The sequence below is a fragment of the Martes martes genome (genome assembly GCF_963455335.1).
Source record: "Martes martes genome assembly, chromosome: 15".
Classification (NCBI taxonomy): domain Eukaryota; kingdom Metazoa; phylum Chordata; class Mammalia; order Carnivora; family Mustelidae; genus Martes; species Martes martes.
In genome coordinates this window covers 445,391-469,848 of record NC_137903.1, presented here as the reverse complement: position 1 = coordinate 469,848, position 24,458 = coordinate 445,391, and the positions used below count along the sequence as shown (strand labels likewise).

The 24,458-nt window shown below is 45.9% G+C and overlaps 1 protein-coding gene across 1 annotated transcript in view; it reads left to right on the top strand.

Moving 5' to 3' along the window:
* NUP210L (nucleoporin 210 like) overlaps positions 1 to 24,458 on the top strand; it is a 79,185-nt gene that overhangs the window by 43,590 nt on the left and 11,137 nt on the right. The window contains exons 16-31 of the mRNA XM_080825083.1: positions 1,711 to 1,799; positions 2,006 to 2,110; positions 2,349 to 2,450; positions 3,569 to 3,697; positions 4,014 to 4,141; positions 4,932 to 5,064; positions 6,153 to 6,215; positions 6,581 to 6,760; positions 7,121 to 7,201; positions 7,283 to 7,414; positions 11,004 to 11,162; positions 12,087 to 12,178; positions 13,873 to 14,047; positions 15,576 to 15,751; positions 16,776 to 16,993; positions 18,673 to 18,809. Coding sequence (XP_080681209.1) covers positions 1,711 to 1,799; positions 2,006 to 2,110; positions 2,349 to 2,450; positions 3,569 to 3,697; positions 4,014 to 4,141; positions 4,932 to 5,064; positions 6,153 to 6,215; positions 6,581 to 6,760; positions 7,121 to 7,201; positions 7,283 to 7,414; positions 11,004 to 11,162; positions 12,087 to 12,178; positions 13,873 to 14,047; positions 15,576 to 15,751; positions 16,776 to 16,993; positions 18,673 to 18,809 — 2,099 coding nt within the window. The remainder of the gene's footprint in view (positions 1 to 1,710; positions 1,800 to 2,005; positions 2,111 to 2,348; positions 2,451 to 3,568; positions 3,698 to 4,013; positions 4,142 to 4,931; positions 5,065 to 6,152; positions 6,216 to 6,580; positions 6,761 to 7,120; positions 7,202 to 7,282; positions 7,415 to 11,003; positions 11,163 to 12,086; positions 12,179 to 13,872; positions 14,048 to 15,575; positions 15,752 to 16,775; positions 16,994 to 18,672; positions 18,810 to 24,458) is intronic.

Sequence of the window (24,458 nt, the reverse complement as noted above, 5' to 3'; positions counted from 1 at the left end):
AGGTTTTTTTTTTAAGGTTTTATTGTTTTCAGTCATCTCTACACCCAGTGTGGGGCTTGAACTGATGACCACAAGGTCAAGATTGCGCACTCGTCCGGCTGAGCCAGCAGGGCCCCCCACTCACAACTTGATACCCTGAGCCATGACAAGGCTTCTCGTACCTCTTCCCTTTTGTGTGTTTATGTTTTCTTTTCTTGCACCGTCACAGGGCTGAAAATTTCCTCTTGCCCTCTGTGAGTTTTCTGTTCCTCCATATTACCTATGTAAGGAAAGTGTTCCTTTTCTGTGCTCTGTGCAGAGCAGCACTGTACTGTAGCAGCACTCACACACGGTGCGGTAGTGGTTGGTTTCCCTCTCAATCATCATACTAACCCTGCAGGCTTCTTGGAAAGCAAGGATTGTGTTTTCTTCTTCATCTCTGCCTCCTCATTATCTGGGGTAGTCCCCGCAGTAGCCCCGCAGTAGATCTGTGTTTATGGATGGATGGAGCATCACGCGAAACTCCCGGATTCAGGCACAATCATACGACTATTTGGAAGATAAAACAAGAATTGACTTAAGTGGCAGATTTATGGTAAAGTTTTAAAAAGAAAGAAAAAAAGAATGAATAGGTAAAACAGAGTCAGATCACAGAAAGTTTCAAATACTAGTTGAAGGAGTTTGAATTGCTGTAATGAGGAAGTTGTTTAAAGTGGCCCAGCTGAGGGGCACCTGGGTGGCTCAGTTGGTTAAGTGTCTGCCCTGCATCCAGCTTCCTGCTCAGCGGGGAGCCTGCTTCTCCCTCTCCTTTTTTTTTCTTTAATCTTTTTTGTTAAAAGATTTTACTATTTATTTATTTGACAGAGAGAGAGAGCACAAGAAGGGGGAGCAGCAGGCAGAGGGTGAGGGAGAAGCAGGATCCCTGCTAAGCAGGGAGCCTCATGTGGAACTTGATCCCAGGACCCTGGGATCATGGCCTGAGCCGAAGGCAGTCACTTAATGGACTGGGCCACCCAGGCGCCCCCTCACTCCAATTTTTTTTTAAGATTTTATTTATTTATTTATTTGACAGAGAGAGACACAGTGAGAGAGGGAACACAAGCAGGGGGAGGGGGAGAGGGAGAAGCAGGCTTCCTGCAGGGCAGGGAGCCCAATGTGGGGCTCGATCTCAGGACCCCCGGGACCATGACCCGAGCCGAAGGCAGACACTTAATGACTGAGCCACCCAGGTGCCCCCTCACTCCAATTTTTAAACTAAGAAATTTCTCCATACACAGTTGTCAGTCTGTGTTTGGACCCACAGACCATTAGAGTTGGAAAGAATTTTAGACTTTGCCTAGCCCAAACCCTCATTTAAAAAAGAAACTGATGGGGCACCCAGGTGGCTCAGTGGGTTAAGCCTCTGCCTTTGGCTCTGGTCATGATCTCCAGGTCCTGGGATCAAGCCCTGCATCAGGCTCTCTGCTCAGCGGGGAGCCTGCTTCCCCCCCACCCCCACCCCACCACCTCCGCCTGCCTCTCTGCCTACTTGTGATCTCTCTGTCAAACAAATAAAATCTTTAAAAAAAGATAGTCAACACAAAAACTCAGTTTTCTGTTTCTTGTGTTTCCCCACAAAGTATTTTTTTTTCTTCCTGCAGTAGAATATCATTGGGAAAAAACTAGGGCAGAATTTGGCTTTCTGGAGACACTTTTGTAGTCTACATGTTACCATTTCTCACGTGTCTCCAGGTCATCAGGTCCTTAAAGTACATCAGTTGAAAGGGACTGTACTCATCGGAGTCAATTTTGTGGGCTACTCAGAGAAGAAAAGTCCAGAGGTAAGAAATAGGAATCACTGAAATGTAAGGCTCTTCATTTCTAACTTTAAAAAAAAGAACAAAAATCACTTGCAGCTAATGTAGATCTGAGAACCGTGCACCTCTCTAATTCTGTTATCTGTGGTGCGTGGAAGAACTCTGGAATCTTCTCTCAGCTGAGGAGTTAAAAGTTTATACTCACCTCTGTGGTGGTCGTGTATTTCTAGAAACTTTCCAGCTTGCCCAGATCTGCAGCTGTGGAGCTGCTCCTTGTGGACGATGTGACCGTGCGGCCTGAGAACGCCACCATCTACAACCACCCTGATGTGAAGGTGAAAGCTGGAGGGGTTGAGCCAAATGGGATCGCAGGGGAGGGGAAGAGTGTGAGGTGACTGAGATTAACAGTATGGCAGTAAAAACAAGCTAACTTATGTGTTGAGAATCCCTGATAAGTTTATGTAACCTATGCATAATAATTAGGTGCAGCACCCTTGGTAGTAATACTGTGATAATCTTGGTTTGTCTTTGGCCCAAAGACAATGGAGTGTTGTCTGTCTCATCTTTCCCTAGGAGATATTTAGCCTTGTGGAAGGATCTGGTTATTTTCTGGTCAACAGCAGTGAGCAGGACATTGTCACCGTCACTTACATGGAAGCAGAAAGTTCTATCCAGGTGAGGTCTAGAGATAGTCCCTGGGTTGACAGTCTCAGGTCAAAGTTCATCCTTACAAGAATGATTGGAAAAATTCCACTGTGTGTCTCAGACTTGTTACAAAAGTAACATTTGCCTCATTTTTTAACCTTGGTAGATTCTCCAACCCAAAACAAGCTTTTTTTTTTTTTTCTTCAACTAGCTGGGCCATTTTTTTTTTTTTTAAGATTTTATTTATTGGACACAGAGAGAGAGAGGTCACAAGTAGGCAGAGAGGCAGGCAGAGAGAGAGGGAGAAGGAGGCTCTCCGCTGAGCAGGGAGCCCGATGCAGGGCTCGATCCCAGGACCCCGAGATCATGACCCGAGCCAAAGGCAGAGGCTCAACCCACTGAGCTACCCAGGTGCCCCTAGCTGGGCAATCTTTGTTTCTAATTGAACCGAGACAGTGTAGAAGACATCTAATTGTAAGATTTCCATGAAAAAAGGGTTCATTTCTATACATTTCGAAGCAAGAACTGTGGGGACAATTAGTTGTACTGTTGACTTCATAACCCGAGGGTAGGCTGTTTCTAGCCAGGGTGTGACGACTCGATACATTAGGCTGTCTTTGCAGTCAACATGCCAAGGGATTTGCTTTTAGTTGACGTTTAGTAATAAAAACAATAGTTTATATTAACATATGTATATAGTTCCCTTCCTTCTAAGAGCTCAAAGGAATTTAACTCTCCTCGCTCATACTGTTTAGGGGGGAGATGGCAGGCCGGGGACAGGGTGTGGAAGGAGCTGCTGTGCCGGGCGGGATCTGCAGCCCGTGACAGAAGCGGGTTCTTCTCATGCTTCCTCCCCCACGGGCGGCTTCAGCATATCTTCATGAAATCCCGTCCCTGCTCATAATCAAGAAAGCTGGATATGTACGCTGGATTCCGCTTGAATTCAGTCAGCTTAACCCTTGCTCCTTATCGGTAGTGTTTGTTAAGGGTGCAGATTGGGCTGTGCCTGCACCATGTGCTGTGACCTCTCCGTTCCCATCACAAAGGAAGTAAGTTGTTGTATTTTGGGCTTTGAATGAAAATAGCTGCTTTGATAATGTTTGGAGCACATGTCCTTTCTTACCCAGCTGCCATCTTCTTCCTTCTAGTTAGTTCCCGTACACCCCGGGTTTCTCACCTTGGAAGTCTATGACCTGTGCTTGGCTTTCCTGGGGCCAGCAGTGGCCTACCTCAGGGTGTCAGACATACAGGAGCTGGAGCTCGATCTGATCGATAAGGTGAGAGGCGTCAGAGAAGCCGGCCTCATTCGCGCTCTGTAGCCTCACTCGCAAGGGTCTGCGCGGTCTGCGCGCGTGCAGCAGGCCTTCGGTGATGGGAGCAGAAAGGCCGTCCTTGAAGAACAACGTTGCGGCATCACAGGCGAAGCGAGCACTGCCGAGCAGATAACCTAGCGCATGTTGAGGAGGGTTATTTGATAAAGGGCTGACCGGGAGCATTGAGCACAAACAAAATAGCCTGTCACCCTGCGAGACTTGGACTGTCCTTGGTGAATGAAACACTTACACTAAAATTATTTTTCTCTTTTACTACCAGGTCGAAATAGGTAAAACCGTGTTAGTGACTGTGAGGGTTCTTGGCTCTTCCAAACGCCCGTTCCGAAATAAATACTTCAGAAACATGGAGCTCAAACTGCAGTTGGCTTCTGCCGTCGTCACCCTGACGTGAGTGCCACCTCCGCGCTTCCTTCTCCCCATGCTGGGCATCGGGAGTCCGCTCTCCCTGCATGACTTCACATCTTCTTCTTTCCTGTTCTGCAGCCTTGCCTTTCAGCCCGTACTGTCCCCCATCTTCAGCCCTCTACAAGGGACCCCTCCACACCCTCAGATGTGTTGTTTCAGGACAAACCCTCGTGTCTTGTGAATATTTCCATTTTATGAAACTCTCCTTGGATGGTATCGCCTGGGGTGCCTCAGCACGGAGGACCTTCAAAACTCTGTCTAGAGAGACAGGTGCTGGTGTTCCCCTCTGCAGAAGGGGGACCCAGAACTCCAAGTTGCTTGAGTGTTTCCGGTTTTGTTTATGTTTTATGTTTATGTTTATGTTTTTGTTGCCCTTGTTCCTTTGGGGCCTTAGAACAAACACTCAGCCTTCAGGAGCCCCTGCCGTTGCCATGAACTTTGTCTTAACTCTGGAAATTTATTGTCTGGTAGTTCCCTTTAGCTAGAGTTAAAATGAGCAGAAAATGCGACACATCTTAGAAAGAAGCATAACTGGCTACTCCTAAAATAAAATCTTTTTTTTTTTAAAGGATTTTATTTATTCATTTTGGGAGGGGGCTTAGGGGGAGGGAAAGGGACTCGCAGACTCTGTGCAGGGCTCGGCAAGGGGCTCCGTCCCCCGGCTCGAAGACCAGGACCCAAGCCAAAATCAACAGTTGGACGCTCAACTGACAGCCACCCACGTGTCCCAAAATCAAATCTTTCTTACCTACAAACACACATGTCTTCCCAGGCTAATGGAGGAACAGGATGAATACTCTGAAAATTATATCCTTCGAGCTGTTTCTGTTGGGCAAACCACACTTGTGGCTATTGCCAGGGACAAGATGGGGCGGAAATTCACATCGGCTCCTCGCCAAATTGAGGTAAGGAAGTTATCTCATCCACAGTTAGTACCGCACCTTCTTTACCTTTATTCGTCTTTTTCTGTTTAGTTTGCGCAAGTTAAAAATTATTTGACTCAGTAAAATAATAGTTGTCTAACTCTTGAAACAATACATAATATGTTTTAGGTTTTTGTTTTTCTGTATAAAAGTAATATACTTCTTGTAGAAAATTTGAAAGCAAAAGAAATAATAAAGATGCAGAATGAAAATCACCTATAGTTCCACTACTTAGAGGCAACCGTTCATTATTAATAATCGTTCACTTCCCCATGCTTATTTAACATAGATGAATCATACTGCTTTTTTCATCTTAATCCTTTATCAAAAGTATTTTTTATGTCATTAAAAGCTCATTGTTGACCACGTGTTGGCAGTTATTGAAACTGGGTAATAGGTATCTGTACCTGAGAGTTATTATACTGCTCTCTCTACTTCTATATATGTTGGGAAAAAAGTAAAAAAGAAAGATAATTATAAATATAACTTTAATGACCACTTTTAGGGCACCTTTTAGGGTGGCTCAGTCGGTTAAGTGTCTGACTTTGGCTCAGGTCATGATCTCAGGATCAAGTCTCATGGGGCTCTCTGCTCAGCGGGGAGTCTGCTTCTCCCTCTCACTCTCCTCTATGCTCTCCATCCACTCTCTCTCTCAAGTAAATAAATAAAGGGGCGCCTGGGTGGCTCAGTGGGTTAAGCCTCTGCCTTCGGCTCAGGTCCTGGGATCAAGCCCCGCATCTGGCTCTCTGCTCAGCAGGAAGCCTGTTTCCCTTCCTTTCTCTCTGCCTGCTCGTAATCTCTGTCTGTCAAATAAATAAAATCCTTTTTAAAAAAAGTAAATAAATAAAATCTTTTTTAAAATGACCACTTTTATTCCAGTGAGTGGACATAAAATTTTTTAAGCATTCTCATTTATTTTTTGCTATTATAAATAAAATTTATATTTATAAATAAAGTAAAATACATGTCTGTGTATAGGATTTTTTTTCCCTTAGAATAAGCTGCATGATCATTTATTATGAAATTGATTCTAGTCTGTCCCTTTTGTCTTTTTGGTCTTTTCCTTCAAGGTGTTTCCTCCCTTCAGACTTGTTCCAGAGAAAATGACACTGATCCCAGCTAACATGATGCAGGTGATCTCAAAGTCAGGAAATACGATTTACCCTTTTTTCTCACCCTGCTCTGCCCCACCCTCCACATGTGTGCACGCCCTTCTTCCTACTGGCCTCCTCTTGTCTACTCCCGCCAAGTACAGCAGGACCCGATAAAGAAGAAAATTATTACTTTCGCGTCCCCTAATGAACAGGGTATAACCTACCTCTGGGAACACGTAGATCATATGTGGCACTTGTGTTTCTTCTACATATGAGGTGATGTGGGATATGTCCATTGGGAAGTGGCGGGGAGTCAGAGGTTGAATTGCTTGGACAAAATGTTGGGAAAAGAGATGGGATTTCTCCCCGTGTTCCAGGCATTTGCTTGCATGTTTCAATTCTAGGTAATGTCTGAAGGTGGTCCCCAGCCCCAGTCTATCATTCACTTCTCTATCAGTAACCAGACTGTGGCTGTTGTGAATAGGCGGGGGCAGGTCACGGGGAAGGCCGTCGGCACGGCTGTGGTCCACGGCACCATCCAGACAGTAAATGAAGACACCGGCAAAGTCATTGTGTTCTCCCAGGTACTGGTTCTTTGCTCTGCTTCCACATTTCTATCTGGGAACCAAATTGGGACACGTGGGGCGATGAGGGAGGGTGTCAGTAGCTCAGAAAAAGCCTTTGAGTCCCTTACCTGGCGTTCTCTTAACCAAGCATGGGAAATAGGTAGTCTTTAGTGAAAACCCCACAGAGTCTAGGCATTGGTGTAGGACCTAGTCCCAGGGACTAGGTCTTCAGGAACTGTTTAGGGAACAAAAACAAGCACATCTACTGGCATATGTTTTTGCTGGATGCCCCAGACAACAACAGGCTAGTTAGTGTAAGTGTCCTCTGCCCTGCAAAGACTCCCTCTTAGCCTGTGCTTGCTTCTACCCGTGGGGCAGGATGAAGTGCACGTTGAAGTGGTCCGGCTCAGGGCCGTGAGGGTCCTTGCAGCTGCCACTCGACTCATCACAGCGACTGAGGTCGGTAAGGCGGCTCTGTTCTCGGCGCGCTCTGGCAATGCCGGCTGGGCAGGACATACAGCACATACATCTTCTTTTCAGATGCCAGTTTATGTCATGGGAGTGACCAGTACCCAGACCCCTTTCTCCTTCAGCAACGCCAACCCTGGACTCACCTTCCACTGGTCCATGAGCAAAAGGGACGTGCTGGACCTAGTGCCCAGGCATTCAGAGGTATGAATGTATCTCTTTATTCCATCACCTCAGGGACCTTGATAGTACATTCACCTTATTTCATCAAGCTTGAGACTGATTTCACTTTCTAAACTACACAGTTTCACTACTGATCTCCTTTGTCCCTTGTTCTCTGAACTCTAGAAGCCTATAAATCATGGGATGAGTCCAGCTGGGGTACCAGACACTCCTGGGTAGTTTTTAATATACTTTGCTAGAACAAGTTCTCAAAGAAATGTTTCCTTTAATATTGTATTTGTGAGCATTTTACTGTGTTCCGTGAGCAATAGCACGTTGTGAATGCAAGGTGTGTGCACAGGCTTCACGCTACTGGGCTTTGCTTCGTTGTGCTCCACAGATCCTGCAAGTTTTTACAAACGGAAGCTTTTAGCAACCACAAGTCTATTGGTGCCATTTTCTCTGACAGCATTTGCTCACTCTGTACCTCTGTCACATTTTGGTAATTTTCACAATATTTCAAACTTTTCCATTATTATTTTATTTGTTATGGGGAGCTGTGATCGATCAGTGAGTATGATTCACTGAAAGCTCAGATGATGGTTAGCATTTTTTAGCAATGAAGTAATTTTTTTTAAGATTTGATTTATTTATTTAACAGGGAGACACAGAGCGAGAGAGGGAACACAAGCAGGGGGAATGGGAGAGGGAGAAGCAGGCTTCCCATGGAGCAGGGAGCCCGACGTGGGGCTCAATCCCAGGACCCTGGGATCATGACCTGAGCCGAAGGCAGACACTTAACGACTGAGTCACCCAGGCACCCCGGCAATAAAATATTTTTTGTAAGGTTTTATTTATTTATGTGACAGATCACAAGTAGGCAGAGAGGCAGGCAGAGAGAGAAGGGGAAGCAGGCTCCCCGTGGGGCAGGGAGCCCGATGCGGGGCTTGATCCCAGGACCCTGAGATCGTGACCTGAGCTGAAGGCAGAGCCTTAACCCACTGAGCCACCCAGGCGCCCCAATAAAATATTTTTAATTAAGATATGTACACTGTTTTAGACATATTGCTATTTATTGCATACCTAATAGACTAACAGTATAGTGTAAACATAACTTTTATGTGCACTGGAAAACCAGAAAATTCATTTGATTCGCTTTATTGCAACATTTGCTTTACTGTGGTGGCCTAGAGCTGAACCTGCAGTAGCTCTGAGGTGAGCCTGTGCTCTGTGATAAGTGAAAAGAGCTCTGACATCTTAATGCACACAGCATTAAGCCTTACTCAGAAACCTGGAAAAGATAAGAAAGAAGGAAAGAAAAAGAAAGAAAGAAAAAGGAAAAAAGAAAGAAAGAAAAGAAAAGAAAAGGGGCGCCTGGGTGGCTCAGTGGGTTAAGTCTCTGCCTTCAGCTCAGGTCATGATCTCAGGGTCTGGGATCGAGCCCCGCATCGGGCTCTCTGCTTGGCAGGGAGCCTCCTGCCCCCCACTCCCACCTGCCTCTCTGCCTACTTGTGATCTCTGTCAAGTAAATAAATAAAATCTTAAAAAAAAAAAAAAGAAAAGAGGGAGGGAGGGAGGGAGGACAGAAAGGAAGAGAGAAAAAAAAGGAAAGGAAAAAAAAAAGAAGTGGATGCTACAGGCTAACTTACCTAGTTTACAGTATGGTCACCGGATCATCAGTTTGAGAGAACCCACCCAAGGTCGCCTGGGGACAGTGGCAGATCCTTAGGAACCTGGAGCCAAGTTACCCAGTAAGTCACGACTCAGTGCCCAGAAGAACTAAGAATTAGAGGTAGATCTTGGGAGAGAACAGAGAGGTTACAGGAGCTAGAATTAATATGGTATTTCTGGAGCCACCAGAAAGAAAAGAGAAGTCTGAAAAATAGTTACAAAATCTATTTGTAATCCTTCTAAAAACATCCTAGATCTGTAGTCTAGGGAAACTCTGGTGTTTGGGTCTTCTGTGTCCCGGGGGCTCCCCGAGCCTGCTTATAGTCGGAACTGGGGAGAGATGGAACTGTACCTCGTGCGGCGGAGTTCCGCCACAGGGATTCAGCTCTTCTGGACTGGCAAATAGAGATTGCGTGAAAAGAGGGGAGGCCTTTAGCATCTGTTCTACCTCTCCCTTTCTCTAGCTTTCTCTAAAACCTGACTTTTGTCTCTAGGGAAAGTGATTGAGAGCCCCACACAGTTTCTCCTCCTGCCTCACATCCTGCAGGGCGAGCTAAGGCGGCCCCACCACCCGAGCCGCGGTGTCGGCACTCAGATTCACTTGGGTCAAACATATTATAAACCACCTGTTCTTTAGCATAGGACCGTTCCGGAGAGCTGACTGAGATCTACGTAACGGAAATGGGAAGTTTTCTGTAGGGGAGGATTTTGGAAGTTGGGACTCTGTGAGTCAAGAGAGCAAGAAAGGTCTTGAGGGCTCTGGACAGCAGAAAGGCGGGAGAAAGAGGACTTGACATGAGTGCCCCAAAGGTAGGCAGGTGTCTCCTCCAATACCTGTCTTAATGTTGGCCCTGCCTTCCCCAAGGCCTTATCCAGTCTGGGCCACAGTGGTGGGGAAGCAGTAGGGAGACGGTCCACCGGGGTGAGCATAGCCCTGAAATAGCTCTGCCTTCCTTGCCACCACTCTGAACTCCGGGGGTAGGTTGTCTCACGTCTCCCATTTCAGTTCTCCTATCTGAAGCCATTTTAGAAATGCCGTCCTTCATTTTCATTCTTCTGTCTATGGATTGACTTCAAGATAACATGAGACTCAGGAAACCTGCGTGGCTCAGTGGGCTAAGCCTCTGCCTTCGGCTCAGGTCATGATCCCAGGGTCCTGGGATCAAGCCCCATATCAGGCCCTCTGCTCGGTGGGGAGCCCGCATCCCCCCCCACCGCCTGCCTCTCTGCCTACTTGTGATCCCTCTCTCTCTGTCAAATAAATAAAAAAAAAAACTAAAAAAAAAAAAAAAGACTTAAAAAAATAACATGAGACTCTCACAGAGGCCTGCCAGAATTAGTTGAGCGCTATACATGGAGTTTACTTTAGGGGTGACTGTGTTGCTGGGAATATGAAAAGAAGTAACCATGAAAATAATCCCTGGTACTCTAGTTCTTTTCTACAGATCTATCTAGCATACATTTTCTTTCTTTTTTTTTTTTTAAGATTTTATTTATTTATCTGACAGATCACAAGTAGGCAGAGAGGCAGGCAGAGAGAGAGAGGAGGAAGCAGGCTCCTCGCTGAGCGGAGAGCCCGATGTGGGGCTCGATCCCAGGACCCTGGGATCATGACCTGAGCTGAAGGCAGAGGCCTTAACCGACTGAGCCACCCAGGCGCCCCAGCATACAATTTCTTTATTGTTACAAGACCGGGGGAAGGGCAGAGTGATTTTTTTTTTTTTTTAAGATTTTATTTATTTGACAGACAGAGATCACAAGTAGGCAGAGAAGCAGGCAGAGAGAGAGGAGGAAACAGGCTCCCTGCCAAGCAGAGAGTCTGACACGGGGCTCGATCCCAGGACCCCGGGATCATGACCTGAGCAGAAGGCAGAGGCTTTAACCCACTGAGCCACCCAGGCGCCCTGAGCACAGTGATTATTAATGAATATTTCTTAATCCATTCCTGACTGTTTTCCAGGTTTTCCTACAGCTCCCGGTAGAAAATAACTTTGCCATGGTTGTTCACACAAAAGCAGCCGGTCGGACCAGTATCAAAGTCACTGTCCGCTGTATGAACAGTTCCTCTGGGCAGCTTGAGGGAAATTTACTAGAATTGTCTGATGAAGTTCAGATCCTGGTAAGGCCCCAAACCTAAATTTTGTTTTTACATATCAAGGAGAAGAAAGTTATATTCTGTTATCATCCATGTGGAGCTTGATCTGGATAGAGGTAGAGAAAGTGCTAGAGGGAGCCCTAGAACAGGCTCATCGTTTCTAGAGCTCTGTCATTCTTCCTAATTGCATCTATATAAGTACTGATATTAGAAACTGTAAGAACATGCACTCCTCTCACCTCCCCACACAATAAACACAGGATACGAAAGTAGAATAACTAAGGAGGGACTCATTTCTGAGCTGCTCTGCCTAACACAGATACTGTGATACCATCCACCTAGGGGATCTAACCCTAACTTCCAGGAGGGTGAAGAGCATGGATGGTTGGTTTCTACAGGTGTTCTCAGGCTGAAAGCTAACTGGCCCTATTGTTTTTAGTGTTCAAAAGAAAAATGATCATCTGTGGGGGTGAATAAGTTTCTCTGCCTCTGAATTTAGGACTGATTTTTTTTTCTTTTTCTATTCTTCTCCTTTATTTTGGTTTTGTTTCTCTGATTCAGTGAGGGGTAGAGGAAAGCGCATTTTACTAGGAAGTAGAAAACCTGAATAATGTTCCTTCCTAATTTATTATTGTAGGTTTTTGTTCTCAAATCTCTTTTCAGGTAGCCAGAGCTAAAGTTAGAAATTTCAAAATTATTTTATACCTAATATCTAAGTGATACAGAGGATGTGGTCAGTGTGGCTTCATCACGAGCGGGGCTAATATTAGATTTGTGTTCTAGAACACCGAGGCATGTTGTTAAGTGTCGGGCTCACTTGAAAAAGCATGTTGCGGGCCCTCAGGCCAAGCTAAAGTGAGGTAGATGTTGATTTGTAGTTGATATGTGAGCAAAGGTTATAGTTTTGTCTTTTCCAGAAATGAGGAAGACATTATTTTCTCACTTTAGGTGTTTGAGAAACTCCAACTGTTCTTTCCAGAGTGCCAGCCTGAGCAAATTCTGATGCCCATGAATTCCCAGCTCAGACTCCACACCAACAGGTGAGGAATTAGGGAAGGGCAGGCCAGGTTCCAACCTTACCGTTAGGAACATGGAAAGCACTCTTGCCTTCTAGGTGATTTTTCTAATCCATAAATAAGATATTTTAGCTGAAATGAAATTCATGTTACATAAAATTAACCTTTTAAAAAAAATTTTTTTTAAAGATTTTATTTATTTATTTGACAGGCAGAGATCGCAAGTAGGCAGAGAGGCAGGCAGAGAGAGAGGAGAAAGCAGGCTCTCCACGGAGCCGAGAGCCCGATGGGGGGCTCGATCCCAGGACCCCGGGATCATGACCTGAGCCGAAGGCAGAGGCTTTAACCCACAGAGCCACCCAGGCGCCCCTAAAAAAATTTTTTTAAGACTTTAGAGAGGTGGGGTGCCTGTAAATAAATAAATAAAATCTTAAAAAAAAGATTTTAGAATGAGAGAGCACAAGCAAGGGGAGGGGCAGAGGCAGAGGGAGAAGCAGGATCCCCACTGACCAAGGAGCCCGATGTGGGACTCAATCCCAGGACCCAGGAATCATGACCTGAGCCGAACGCTTAACCAACTGAGCCACCCAGGCACCCCAAAATTAACCATTTTATTTATTTTTTAAAATATTTTATTTATTTATTTGACAGAGAGAGCACAAGTAGGCAGAGAGACAGGCAGAGGGAGAGAGAGAAGCAGGCTCTCCTCTGAGCAGGGGGCCCAACATGGGGCTCGATCCCAGGACCCTGAGACCATGACCGGAGCCGAAGGCAGACGGCTAGCAACTGAGCCACCCGCGCGCCCCAGATTAGCCATTTTAATGTGGACGACCTCGTGGCGTTGAGTGCACCACAGCACTGCGCAACCCTCACCTCTGTCTAGTTGCAGGATATTTTCATCACCACCAAAGGAGACCCTACCCATCAGCAGTCACGCCAACCTATATATTTGAGAGACAGAGAGGGAGCGAGAGCAAGCATGAGTACGGGGAGGGGCAGAGGGAGCGGGAGAAGCAGACTCCCTGCTAAGTATGGAGCCTGACATGGGGCTCGATCCCAGAACCCTGAGATCATGACCTGAGCCACCCAGGCGCCCCTATTTCATTCCTTTTAATGACTAAATCATATTCTGTGGTATGGATATAACATACTCAGTTTATCCATTCATCTGTTGTTGGACATTTGGGTTGTTTTTACCTTTGGCTCTTGTGAATATTACACTACTATGAATAATCACACAGAACTATTTATTTGAATATCTGTTTCAATCCTTTTAGCTGAATTTTAAACTTATTTTTATTACTTTTTAAAGATTTTATTTATTTGAGAGAGAGAACAGGAAGAGAGAGCACGAGTGAGGGTGGAGGGGCAGAGGGAGGAGAAAGAAACTCCCCGCTGAGCAGAGAGCCCGATGCGGGGCTCGATCCCAGGACCCTGAGATCATGACCCGAGCTGAAGGCAGAGGCCTTAACCCACTGAGCCACCCAGGTGCCCCTACCTAGCTGAATGATTCTTAATGATAAATATATAGTAGGATATGATTTTTAGACAGATAGGCATAATCCAAATGCACTTTTACTTGAGGAACAAATAAGCACATAACACGGAGAATGGCAGGTGGTTTCCTCAGAGCACAGCTTCTAACCCTAACCCCGCCAGTCTCCTTTCTTTCTGGTCAGAGCCCCCAAGAGATGCCACCTGTTCCATTTGTCCCCTAGGGACGGGGCCGCCTTTGTGAGTTCCCGTGTTCTCAAGTGTTTCCCTAATTCATCTGTCATCGAGGAGGACGGTGAAGGGCTCCTGAAAGCGGGTTCCATTGCAGGTACTGCTGTGTTGGAAGTCACGTCTGTAGAACCTTTTGGAGTCAACCAGACGACCCTAACTGGAGTTCAGGTGAGTTCAGGGACTTGCTCAAGAAAAAATAAAAGGAATACCATGGCCTGAAGAGGCAGATTTCCTGATTTAAGAACTAGGAACTTCCCTGGAAGTCAGAATGAGCTATAAGATAGAGGACAGTCGGGACGCCTGGGTGGCTCAGTTGGTTGAGCCGCTGCCTTCGGCTCGGGTCATGATCCCAGGGTCCTGGGATCGAGTCCCGCGTCGGGCTCCTTGCTCGGCAGGGAGCCTGCTTCTCTCGCTGCCTCTGCCTGCCTCTCTGCCTGCTTGTGTGTACTCTCTCTCTCTGGCAAATAAATAAAATCTTAAAAAAAAAAAAAAAAAGATCGAGGACAGTCTTGACGTGGATATAAGCCATCAAATTAAAAGTGGCCTTTACAGCCTTTGTTATAAGAGGGATCAGCCTCAAATGGATACACTTCTGAGCAGTGTTGGCAAAAGGGTGTGGGGAAAGGTAGAACTATTGCTACCCAAATTAGGCTTTGTTACTAGAATTTAAAAATTTAGTCTAACATAGAGTGCCTGGCTGGCACATTCAGTTAAGCATCCAACTCTTGGTTTTGGCTCAGGTCATGATCTCAGGGTTGTAAGATCGAAGCCTGTGTCAGGCTCCATGCTGGGGATGGAGTCTGCTTGAGATTCTCTCTCTCCATGGGTTGCCTGGGGGGCTCAGTTGGTTAAGCATCTGCCGTCGGCTCAGGTCATGATCCCAGGGTCCTGGGATTGAACCCCACATTGGGCTCCCTGCTCAGTGGGGAGCCTGCTTCTCTCTCTCATTCTCTCTCTGCGAGCTCTCTCTCTCTCTCTCAAATTAATTAATTAATTAATTAATTTTTTAAAAAAAGATTTTATTTATTTATTTGACAGTGAGAGAGGGAACACAAGCAGGGGGAGTGGGAGAGGGAGAAGCAGGCTTCCTGCCAAGCAGGGAGCCCGATGTGGGGCTTGATCCCAGGACTCTGGGATCATGACCTGAGCCAAAGGCAGTTGCTTAATGATGGAGCCACTCAGGTGCCCCAATAAATAAAATCTTTTTTTTTTTTAAACATTTTATTTATTTATTTGACAGAGAGAGATCGCAAGTAGGCAGAGAGGCAGGCAGAGAGAGAGGGGGAAGCAGGCTCCCCGCCGAGCAGAGAGCCCGATGCGGGGCTCGATCCCAGGACCCTGAGATCATGACCTGAGCCGAAGGCAGAGGATTTAACCCACTGAGCCACCCAGGCGCCCCCTCAATAAATAAAATCTTAAAAAAATTCTCTGTCTCTCCTTCTGCCCCTCCCCCTGCTTGTCCGTGTGCACTCTCTCTCTCAAATGAATAAATAAAATCTTAAAAAGAAAGTTCCAACTTCTCTCAGCTTTAATAAGTCAGGGGCCATTTCCTGTACTGTTGTATTTCTTACTCAACTCTGACTTAAGTCATCCCTTACGAGGAGCTGTTTCCTGTGAAAGAAGAACCCCGTTTTTACCGTGGCCTGTGAACTTCAGAATCTCTCGCAGCTCCTCTCCGGTGGCCCTGCTCCCACAGGTGGCGCCAGTGACATACCTGCGGATGAGCAGCCAACCCAAGCTGTACGCCGCCCGTGGGAGGGCTCTGCCGGCGTTTCCTGTGGGCATGTCTCTCACCTTCGTTGTCCAGTTCTATAACAGCATTGGAGAGAAATTCCACACACACAACACCCAGCTTCATCTGGCTCTGAACAGGTGCGGAGTCAAAGGAATGATACCCATGTTGGGGGAGAAACTGTGCACATAGGCTAGGGTTATCAACTTGGAACCTGATATTTATTTCTTTCATTAGGGTGGGAAACACCAGATGGTGCTGGTTGTTTAATGCAGAAGTATTTCAGGGTGTTTCAATCTGTCAAGCCCTAGTTCACAGGAAGCCTCCATAGGGACCTGGTAGGAGTATTATCAAAAAGCTGTACTGGGGGGGCGCCTGGGTGGCTCAGTGGGTTAAGCCGCTGCCTTCGGCTCAGGTCATGATCTCAGGGTCCTGGGATCGAGCCCCACATCTGCCTCAGCATCCCTGCTGAGCAGAGAGCCTGTTTCCCCCTCTCTCTCTGCCTGACTCTCTGCCTACTTGTGATCTCTCTCTGTCAAGTAAATAAATAAAATCTTAAAAAAAAAAAAAAAAAGCTGTACTGGGCGCCTGGGTGGCTCAGTCGGTTAAGCATCCAACTCTTTTTTTTTTTTTTAATTTTATTTATTTGTTTGACAGATCACAAGTAGGCAGAGAGGCAAGCAGAGAGAGAAAGAGGAGGAGGCAGGCTCCCCGCTGAGCAGGGAGCCCGACACTGAGCAGGGAGCCCAACATGGGGCTCGATCCCAGGACCCTGGGACCATGACCTGAGCCGAAGGCAAAGGCTTTAACCCACTGAGCCACCCAGGCGCCCCAAGCATCCAACTCTTGATCTCAGCTCAGGTCTTGATCTCAGGGCTGAGAGTTCAAACCATGCTGGGCATGGAGCCTTCCTTAAAAAACAAAACAAAACAAAACAAAAGTTTACTGGAAAACAAATTTTTAATTAAAAAAAAAAGGGCTTACTGGGTACTCTGTATATAATAGACCTGACCCTTGGCCACTCATTGCTTGCCCTCCACCGCAGAATTCCTTCTGAACCTTCGAGCTGTTGAATAGAAAATGCTGTGGTGAGCTCTGCCCCCGGAACTGTGTCCCAACAGTGATCTTTCAGAAATGACCTGCTACTTTCTTATCTCCTTTCAGAGATGACCTGCTACTTATTGGGCCAGGGAATAGGAACTATACTTATGTGGCCCAGGCGGTGAACACAGGAGTGACGCTTGTGGGCATCTGGGACCGGAGACACCCAGGTGTGGCAGATTACATCCCGGTCGCTGTGGAGCACGCCATCGCGCCAGACACCCGGCTCACCTTTGTTGGAGACGTCATCTGCTTCAGGACCCACCTCCTCAACCACAATGGTCGGGATACCTTCCCTTTCTTAACTTCACAGCCGACAGGATGAGAAAGCAACTCATCCCTTAGATAATTCTTTCAAAATGATTTAAAATCTGAGGGCCTAGGATCACCTTGACGGCTCAGTCAGTAGAGTGTGCAACTCTTGATCTTGGAGCTTTGGTTTAAGCCCAATGTTGGGTGCAGACATTATTTTAAAAAAATAAAATATTTTTTTAAAAAAGATCTGTTTGAGAGAGAGAGGTGGGGGGAGGGGCAGTGGGAGAGGGAGAGAATCAAATTGGAGATTCCCCACAAGCCCGGAGCCTAAGGGTGGGGCTTGATCCCACAACTCTTGAGATTACGATCTGAGCCAAAATCAAGAATTGGATGTTTGGTCAACTGAACATTCAGGTGCCCCCAAAATAAAATCTTTAAAAAAAAAATCTTGAGGGTCTCTCTAGGAATATTGGTCATGCACCTCCTGGTCACATAGCTCACTGTATTATTACTCAGGTGGTGTGGGTACCTTGTCTTCTCCCCCATTCCCAGCTTCTGAAGGAGGGAACTGGTAAGTTGGAGAACGTAAAGGGTGAGCTAACGTGCAGGAAAATGTAGTGAAGGAAAAGCTTTAGTTCCAGGAACCACTTGTGAGTACACTGTTTTGTGAGAGACATTTGGAGGCCTAACTCTTAAATACATCATCAGCATAGTAAGGTTTGGCCTTGTACTGGGCTAGACTATACTCTTGATCAACAAAGCATTTCTGCCCTAAGAAGTACTATTGAGTGCAAGAACATCATTCTTTGGTTAATAAATGAGTATCGGTTCTCTGGGTTTACCGAGAGCATATCCCAAAGCTATGTGCCCTTCCTGGGTGTGTGCATCCCAGTCCTCCATCCGAGTAGGACTAGTGGGCGTGTTGTATGGCTCTGTGACCTCCTCTGGGAACTGTGGATCCATGTGGGTACAGTGATGTGATGTGAGGCCAGAGTCTGTATATTCAGGGCTTGACTGAGAGGGAGTCCACTCAGCTCAGGGCAGATCCCCCAATCCTGTAAGGACTGATTTGCAAGCAACCACCACGAACACGGAACCCAGGGCCACTGAGCTAGCCGTGCCTTAGGGCTGACGGACTTACAATCTTATGATTGTTAATCTCTTGTCAGTGAAGGACTCTTTTGCTAGATTTTGTCAGGACTGTCCTATCTTTCATCCTGGAATACTCTGACTTTCTAAAGCTATACCACTTTGAAGGGGAAGCAAAAGGACCAATGCCATGATCAGTCATCTAATGCCAACTCCAGGTAGTGCTCCTCTGCCACTTCGAGACCGAAGCCAAAGCAAACAAACCTTCTTTCTTGCCAGCCGTCACCTTCTTGCAGTCTCCTGCTGATACCTATCAGTAGCTGAAAGAGTTATTCCTGTGTGTAAAAGAATTTTTCCTATTTCCTAAGAACAGTTAGATCCTCCAACTACGTAGCTCCTTCTGTGATTCTGAGGTAATCCTTGTTTTACATTGTGGGTATGATGGTATATGAAGGGGAACCTGAAAATAAAGTTATCTTCAAAGCTGAATGTTCCTCCTAGGGAGAGATACCTGTGTGCTGGAATGGTCTGCTGATACAGAGTCTGCACAAGGTCAGAGTGACCTTCCACTTAGATCAGAGGTTGACACCAAGTGCTTTCTCTTGTCCTTTCCTAGGTGAACCTGGGATATGGATGATTTCTGCTGATAACATTCTACAAACAGACACTGGCACTGGAGTGGGAGTGGCCAGGAGTCCAGGAGTAGCAACCATCTTTCATGACATCCCAGGAGTGGTAAAAACATATCGAGAGGTAACCCTAACAAGGCCAGGGTGACTATTTCCATATCTGGGGATATGCATATAGAATACACATCTGAGGAAAAGATATATACTGACATGTCAGATATAAAGCCAGCCAGAAAACTTTGGAATACAAAGCTAAACGTGATTAGGAGGTGCCTGGGTAGCTCAGTCGTTAAGCGTCTGCCTTCAGCTCAGGTCATGATCACAGGGTCCTGGGATCGAGCCCCGCATCAGGCTCCTGCTCAGTGGGAAGCCTGCTTCTCCCTCTCCCACTCCCCCTGCTTGTGTTCCCTCTCTGTGTGCCTCTCTCTGTCAAAGAAATAATATCTTTAAAAAATTTTTTAAAAAAGAAATAAATAGTGATTAGGATTCTTAACCAGAATAAATAAATAGATAGACAGGTAGATAAGGGGTGCCTGGGTGGCTCAGTCGGTTAGGCGTCTGCCTTCAGCTCGGGTCATGATGTCAGGATCCTAGGCTTGAGCCCCACGTCGGGCTTCCTGCTCAGCAAGGAGCCGGCTTCTCTCTCTCCCTCTGCTCCTCCCCCTGTTCACTCTCTCTCAAAAACAAACAAAAAAGTTTCAGAAGAATGACTAGTGTGATTTATACTTTAAAATATCATTGTGGTGGAGTGCCTGGGTGGCTCAGTCAGTTCAGCTCAGGTCATATCTCGGGGTTATGAGATTGAGCCCCACACCGGGCTCTGTGCTCAGCAGGGAGTCTGCTTGAGATTCTCCCTCTCCCTCTGGCCCTTCCCCCTCAAATAAGTAAATCTTTTTTTAAAATATTTTGATTATGTATTAGAGGATATTCATATACACATATACTGTCCAGCTGCACAGGATTTTTTTTCAAGATTTTATTTATTTATTTGACAGAGATCATAAGTAGGCAGAGAGGATGGCAGAGAGAGAGGGAGAAGCAGGCTTCCCGCTGAGCAGATCCTGATGGGGAACTCAATCCCAGGACTCTGGGATTGTGACCTGAGCTGAAGGCAGACGCATAACTGACTGAGCCACCCAGGCGTCCCAATAAGTCTTTAAAACACCACCACCAGGGGCACCGGGGTGGCTCAGTCAGGTGGGTATCTGCCTTTGGCTCAGGTCATGATTTTAGGGTCCTGGGATTGAGGCCCTGTGTTGTGTTCCTTGCTCAGCAGGGAGTCTGCTTTTCTCTTTCCCTCTGCCCTGAGTCATGCTCTCTCTCTCTCTCAAATAAATAGAATCTTTAAAAAGAAAGAAAGACAAATAAATAAATAAAACAGTGCCAACTCCTCCCCCCAAAACAAGGTGGTGTGTGGTTTTAACACACACACACACACACACACACGTACATATATATATATATATATATATATATATATATATATATATATAAATTTCTCTCTCACTGTAGCTACTGGTTGGTACTAGACAGTAGGGGCAAGGGTTGAAGAGTTGGGAAGCTATTCTTGCATTGATCCAGGTAAGATAGGATGGTGCAGGGGCGCCTGGGTGGCTCAGTGGGTTGGGGCCTCTGCCTTCGGCTCAGGTCATGATCCCAGGGTCCTGGGATCGAGCCCCGCATCAGGCTCTCTGCTCGGCAGGGAGCCTGCTTCCCCCTCTCTGCCTGCCTCTCTGCCTACTTGTGATCTCTGTCTGTGAAATAAATAAATAAAATCTTTAAAATAAATAAATAAATAAATAAAATTTAAAAAAAAAAGATAGGATGGTGCACTGGGGTACCAGTCTGGTAACAGAGGAGGTCATGAGAAGTTGGTCAGATTCTAGTGTACTTTATAGGTAGAGCTGGTAGAATTTCCTAGCAGATTGTATGTAATCTGATGATGTAATGTAATCAGGTGATATATAATTGACTTCAAGTTTTTAAGAAAATGGCTTCAGGTTTTTGACTCAGTAACTAAAAGGACAGAATTGCCATCACTTGAGGGGAACCTCAGTGGTGCAGGAGGTGAAGCGTCCAGGTCTGGATTTCAGCTCAGGTCATGATCTCAGAGTTCTGAGATAGAGCCCTGCATCTGGCTCCGCGCTCATGGAGTCTGCTTGTCTCTATCCCTCTGCTCCTCCCCCCTACTTATGCTTGTGTGCTCTCTCTCTCTCTTTTTCAAATAAATAATAAATAGAATCTGAAGAAAAAGAAAAGCTGCACAGCTGAATGCTTAGCTGCTGGATGTGGTTCCCAGGGAAGGGGCCTGGGGTGCGCGCTTTCTGCCAAACACATGCTGAACGCTACTTTCCCTTTTTACCTTTTTTTGTAAAAGCAAAAATCTTCTTTGGATTTTTTTTTTAAAGATTTTATTTATTTATTTGACAGAGAGATCACAAGTAGGCAGAGAGGCAGGCAGAGAGAGAGGAGGAAGCAGGCTCCCGGCTGAGCAGAGAGCCCGATGTGGGGCTCAATCCCAGGATGCTGGGATCATGACCCGAGCCGAAGGCAGTGGCTTTAACCCACTGAGCCACCCAGGCGCCCCTGGATTTATTTTTCTTAGGAAAACCATTTAGTAATGTCTTTCTTAAAAGTGATGGGGTGGGGTGCCTGGGTGGCTCAGTGGGTTAAAGCCTCTGCCTTCGGCTCAGGTCATGATCCCAGGGTCCTGGGATCGAGCCCCGCATCGGGCTCTCTGCTCAGCGGGGAGCCTGCTTCCCCCTCTCTCTCTGCCTGCCTCTCTGCCTGCTTGTGATATCTTTCTGTCTAATAAATAAAATCTTAAAAAAAATTTAAACAAAAAAGTGATGGGGCTTAATGCAAATTATTGAGAAGTGAAGGGGTCCCTGTATTTCAAGGAGGGAGGGAGGGATCAGCCATGTCAAGTGTTATCGATAGGCCGGGTAACCTGAAAACAGAAATAACAGATGGGTCCGCAGTACAGAGTGGTTACTTGAAGGAGTAGCTTCAGTGCAGTGACGGGAGCGGAAGTCTAGAGAATTGAGAGGACATGTGGATTTGGGGCATAAGACAGCTCTGTGAGGAACTGGAGTCAGATTTTTGTTTGGTTGATCATTTTTTGAGATGGGAGAAAAAATGATTTAGGAGTGTTTAGTAGAGAAGGGAAAATGTGATGCAGGAGTAGGGAGAGTTGCTGAAGCAACAACCTTTAGTAGGTGAGATGGTCGAACAAGCGAAGGTTTGGCTTGATGAAGCCTTTTCTCTTTCCCCTTAAATCCATGTTGGGTCTCCCTCCTCGGTGCCCAGAGGACTTGTTTGTTCCTCTTTTCATTACTCAAATATAACAGCTATCATTTGTTGAACATCTACTATGGGGTTGGCATTTTGCCTCTGTTTTTTTAAATTTTGATTTTACATCAGTATAACTATCATTCTTAATCTTCACAACCCTGCAAAGTATTATCCCAATTTTATAGATGACTGAACTGCTCAATCTGTGCCCACATGGTATCTGGTGCCGTGTTGTAAGGAGTTCACATTCTAGTGATGATAGAAATAATTACATGTAGACAATTTAAATAACTAAAACATAACTGACCAGTGCTTTACAAGTGACAAGTTAGAAGTGCTCCCAGAGTCCAGACACGCCTGGCTGGCTCAGTTGGGGGAGTGTCCGATTCTTGATGTGCAACTTCAAAAAAAAATTGTGTGTGGGGGATGCCTGGCTGTCGGTTAAGCCTCTGTCTTCAGTTCAGGTCATGATCGCAGGGTCCTCGGATCAAGCCCTGCATCAGGCTCCCTGCCCAGTGGGAGTCTGCTTCTTTCCGCTGTCCTGTCCCTCTCCCTGCTTGTGTTCTCTCTCTCTTTCAAATAAATAAATAAAATCTTTTTTTTTTAAAGATTTTATTTATTTGACAGACAGAGATCACAAATAGGCAGAGAGGCAGGTAGAGAGAGAGAGGGAAGCAGGCTCCCCGCCGAGCAGAGAGCCCGATGCCGGGTTCGATCCCAGGACCCTGAGATCATGACCTGAACTGAAGGCAGAGGCTTAACCCACTGAGCCACCCAGGTGCCTAAATAAATAAAATCTTAAAAAAAAAATACAGAAGAGGGGCATCTGGCTGGCTCAGTCTGTCAAGTGTCTAACTCTTGATTTTGACTTGGGTCATAATCTTGGGGTCTGTACTCAGCACGGAGTCTGCTTCTCTTCCTCCCCTTCTGTCCCTCCCCCCACTCCCACATTCCCCTCTCAAATAGGTGGATAAGTCTTTAAAAAAAAATACACAAGGGGCGCCTGGGTGGCTCAGTCTGTCAAATAAATAAATAAAATCTTAAAAAATATACACAAGAAAGCACGCCACTTAATTCTACTTAGACATTAAGGCTAAATTTTCTAGAAGTGACATTTAAACTGAATCTTAAGATCTGAGTCGTGGCACACAATAAAAATAAGTAAAAATAAATCGAGTCTTGAGGATTAGGAATTTGTCTGGCAGATAAAATAGAAGGCATTTCACTTTTATTTTTTTAAGATTTATTAATTTGAGGGGTGCCCGGGTCGCTAAGTTGGTTGGGCTACTGCCTTCGGCTCAGGTCATGATCCTGGAGTCCTGGGATCGAGTCCCCCATCATGCTCCCTGTTCAGCAGGGAATCTCTTCTCCCTATGACTCTCCCCTGTCTTGTGCCCTCTCTTTCATTTTCTCTCTCTCAAATAAATAAATAAAATCTTTTAAAAAACGATTTATTTATTTGAGAGAGAGAGAGAGCACACATGAGTTGGGGAGAAGGGAGAGAATCTCAACCAGACTCCCCACCAAGTGCGGAGGCAGTCTTGGGGCTCAGTCTCACAGCCCCAAGATCATGACCCTGAAATCATGACCTGAGCCCAAACCAAGACTCAGGTGCTTAACTGACTGAGCCACTCAAGCGCCCCCAAAAGAGAAGGTATTTTAGACTAAAGGCAATGACGTGCAAAGGCAAATACAAGTAGATGTTGCTTAAAGACCAATGAATGAATCAGGGCGGATTCAGCAAAAGTTTATAAAGGTAGAAAGGGAAAATTAGAGAACATCTAAAGAGAACTTGTACGGTGAGCAGATAAGAGGGCTAGGGACAGAGGCAACAACTTGAGGAGTTTGAGAAGGGTTTCGGTGCTGGGGAAGCAGAGAGAGGGTCACAAGGGAGGAACTGGCCTTTGCTGTCAGAGGCTACAGAGAAATCAAAAAGGGTGTGATAGACCCTAGGTGGTATACTGTGTAAAATCATCATTTAATAGTTCACTCACTGACACCCATGGAGGCCTCTTCTGTGTAGCCCTGTGACGGACTCTGGAAACAGAAAGATGAGAAAGATAAAACTCCTTCCCTTCCTGGGCATTTAATTGTCACTAACTTGGTTTCAAGGTTCTTGAACATTTTTTTTTAATTTTTGTTTAAATTTATTTATTTGACAGACAGAGATCACAAGTAAGGAGAGAGGCAGGCAGAGAGAGAGGAAGGGAAGCAGGCTCCCTGCTGAGCAGAGAGCCTGATTCGGGGCTCGATCCCAGGACCCTGAGATCATGACCTGAGCCGAAGGCAGAGGCTTAACCCACTGAGCCACCCAGGCGCCCCGGTTCTTGAATATTTGAAAAAACAAAAAATCGTGGTAGTACTGAGGGGACTGTGTATTGTAATACGATATACATTTAATGTAATGACATAATGTCATGAATAATGACATAATGATATAGTGACAAGAATATACATTTAAGTTGAAGATATTCGGGGG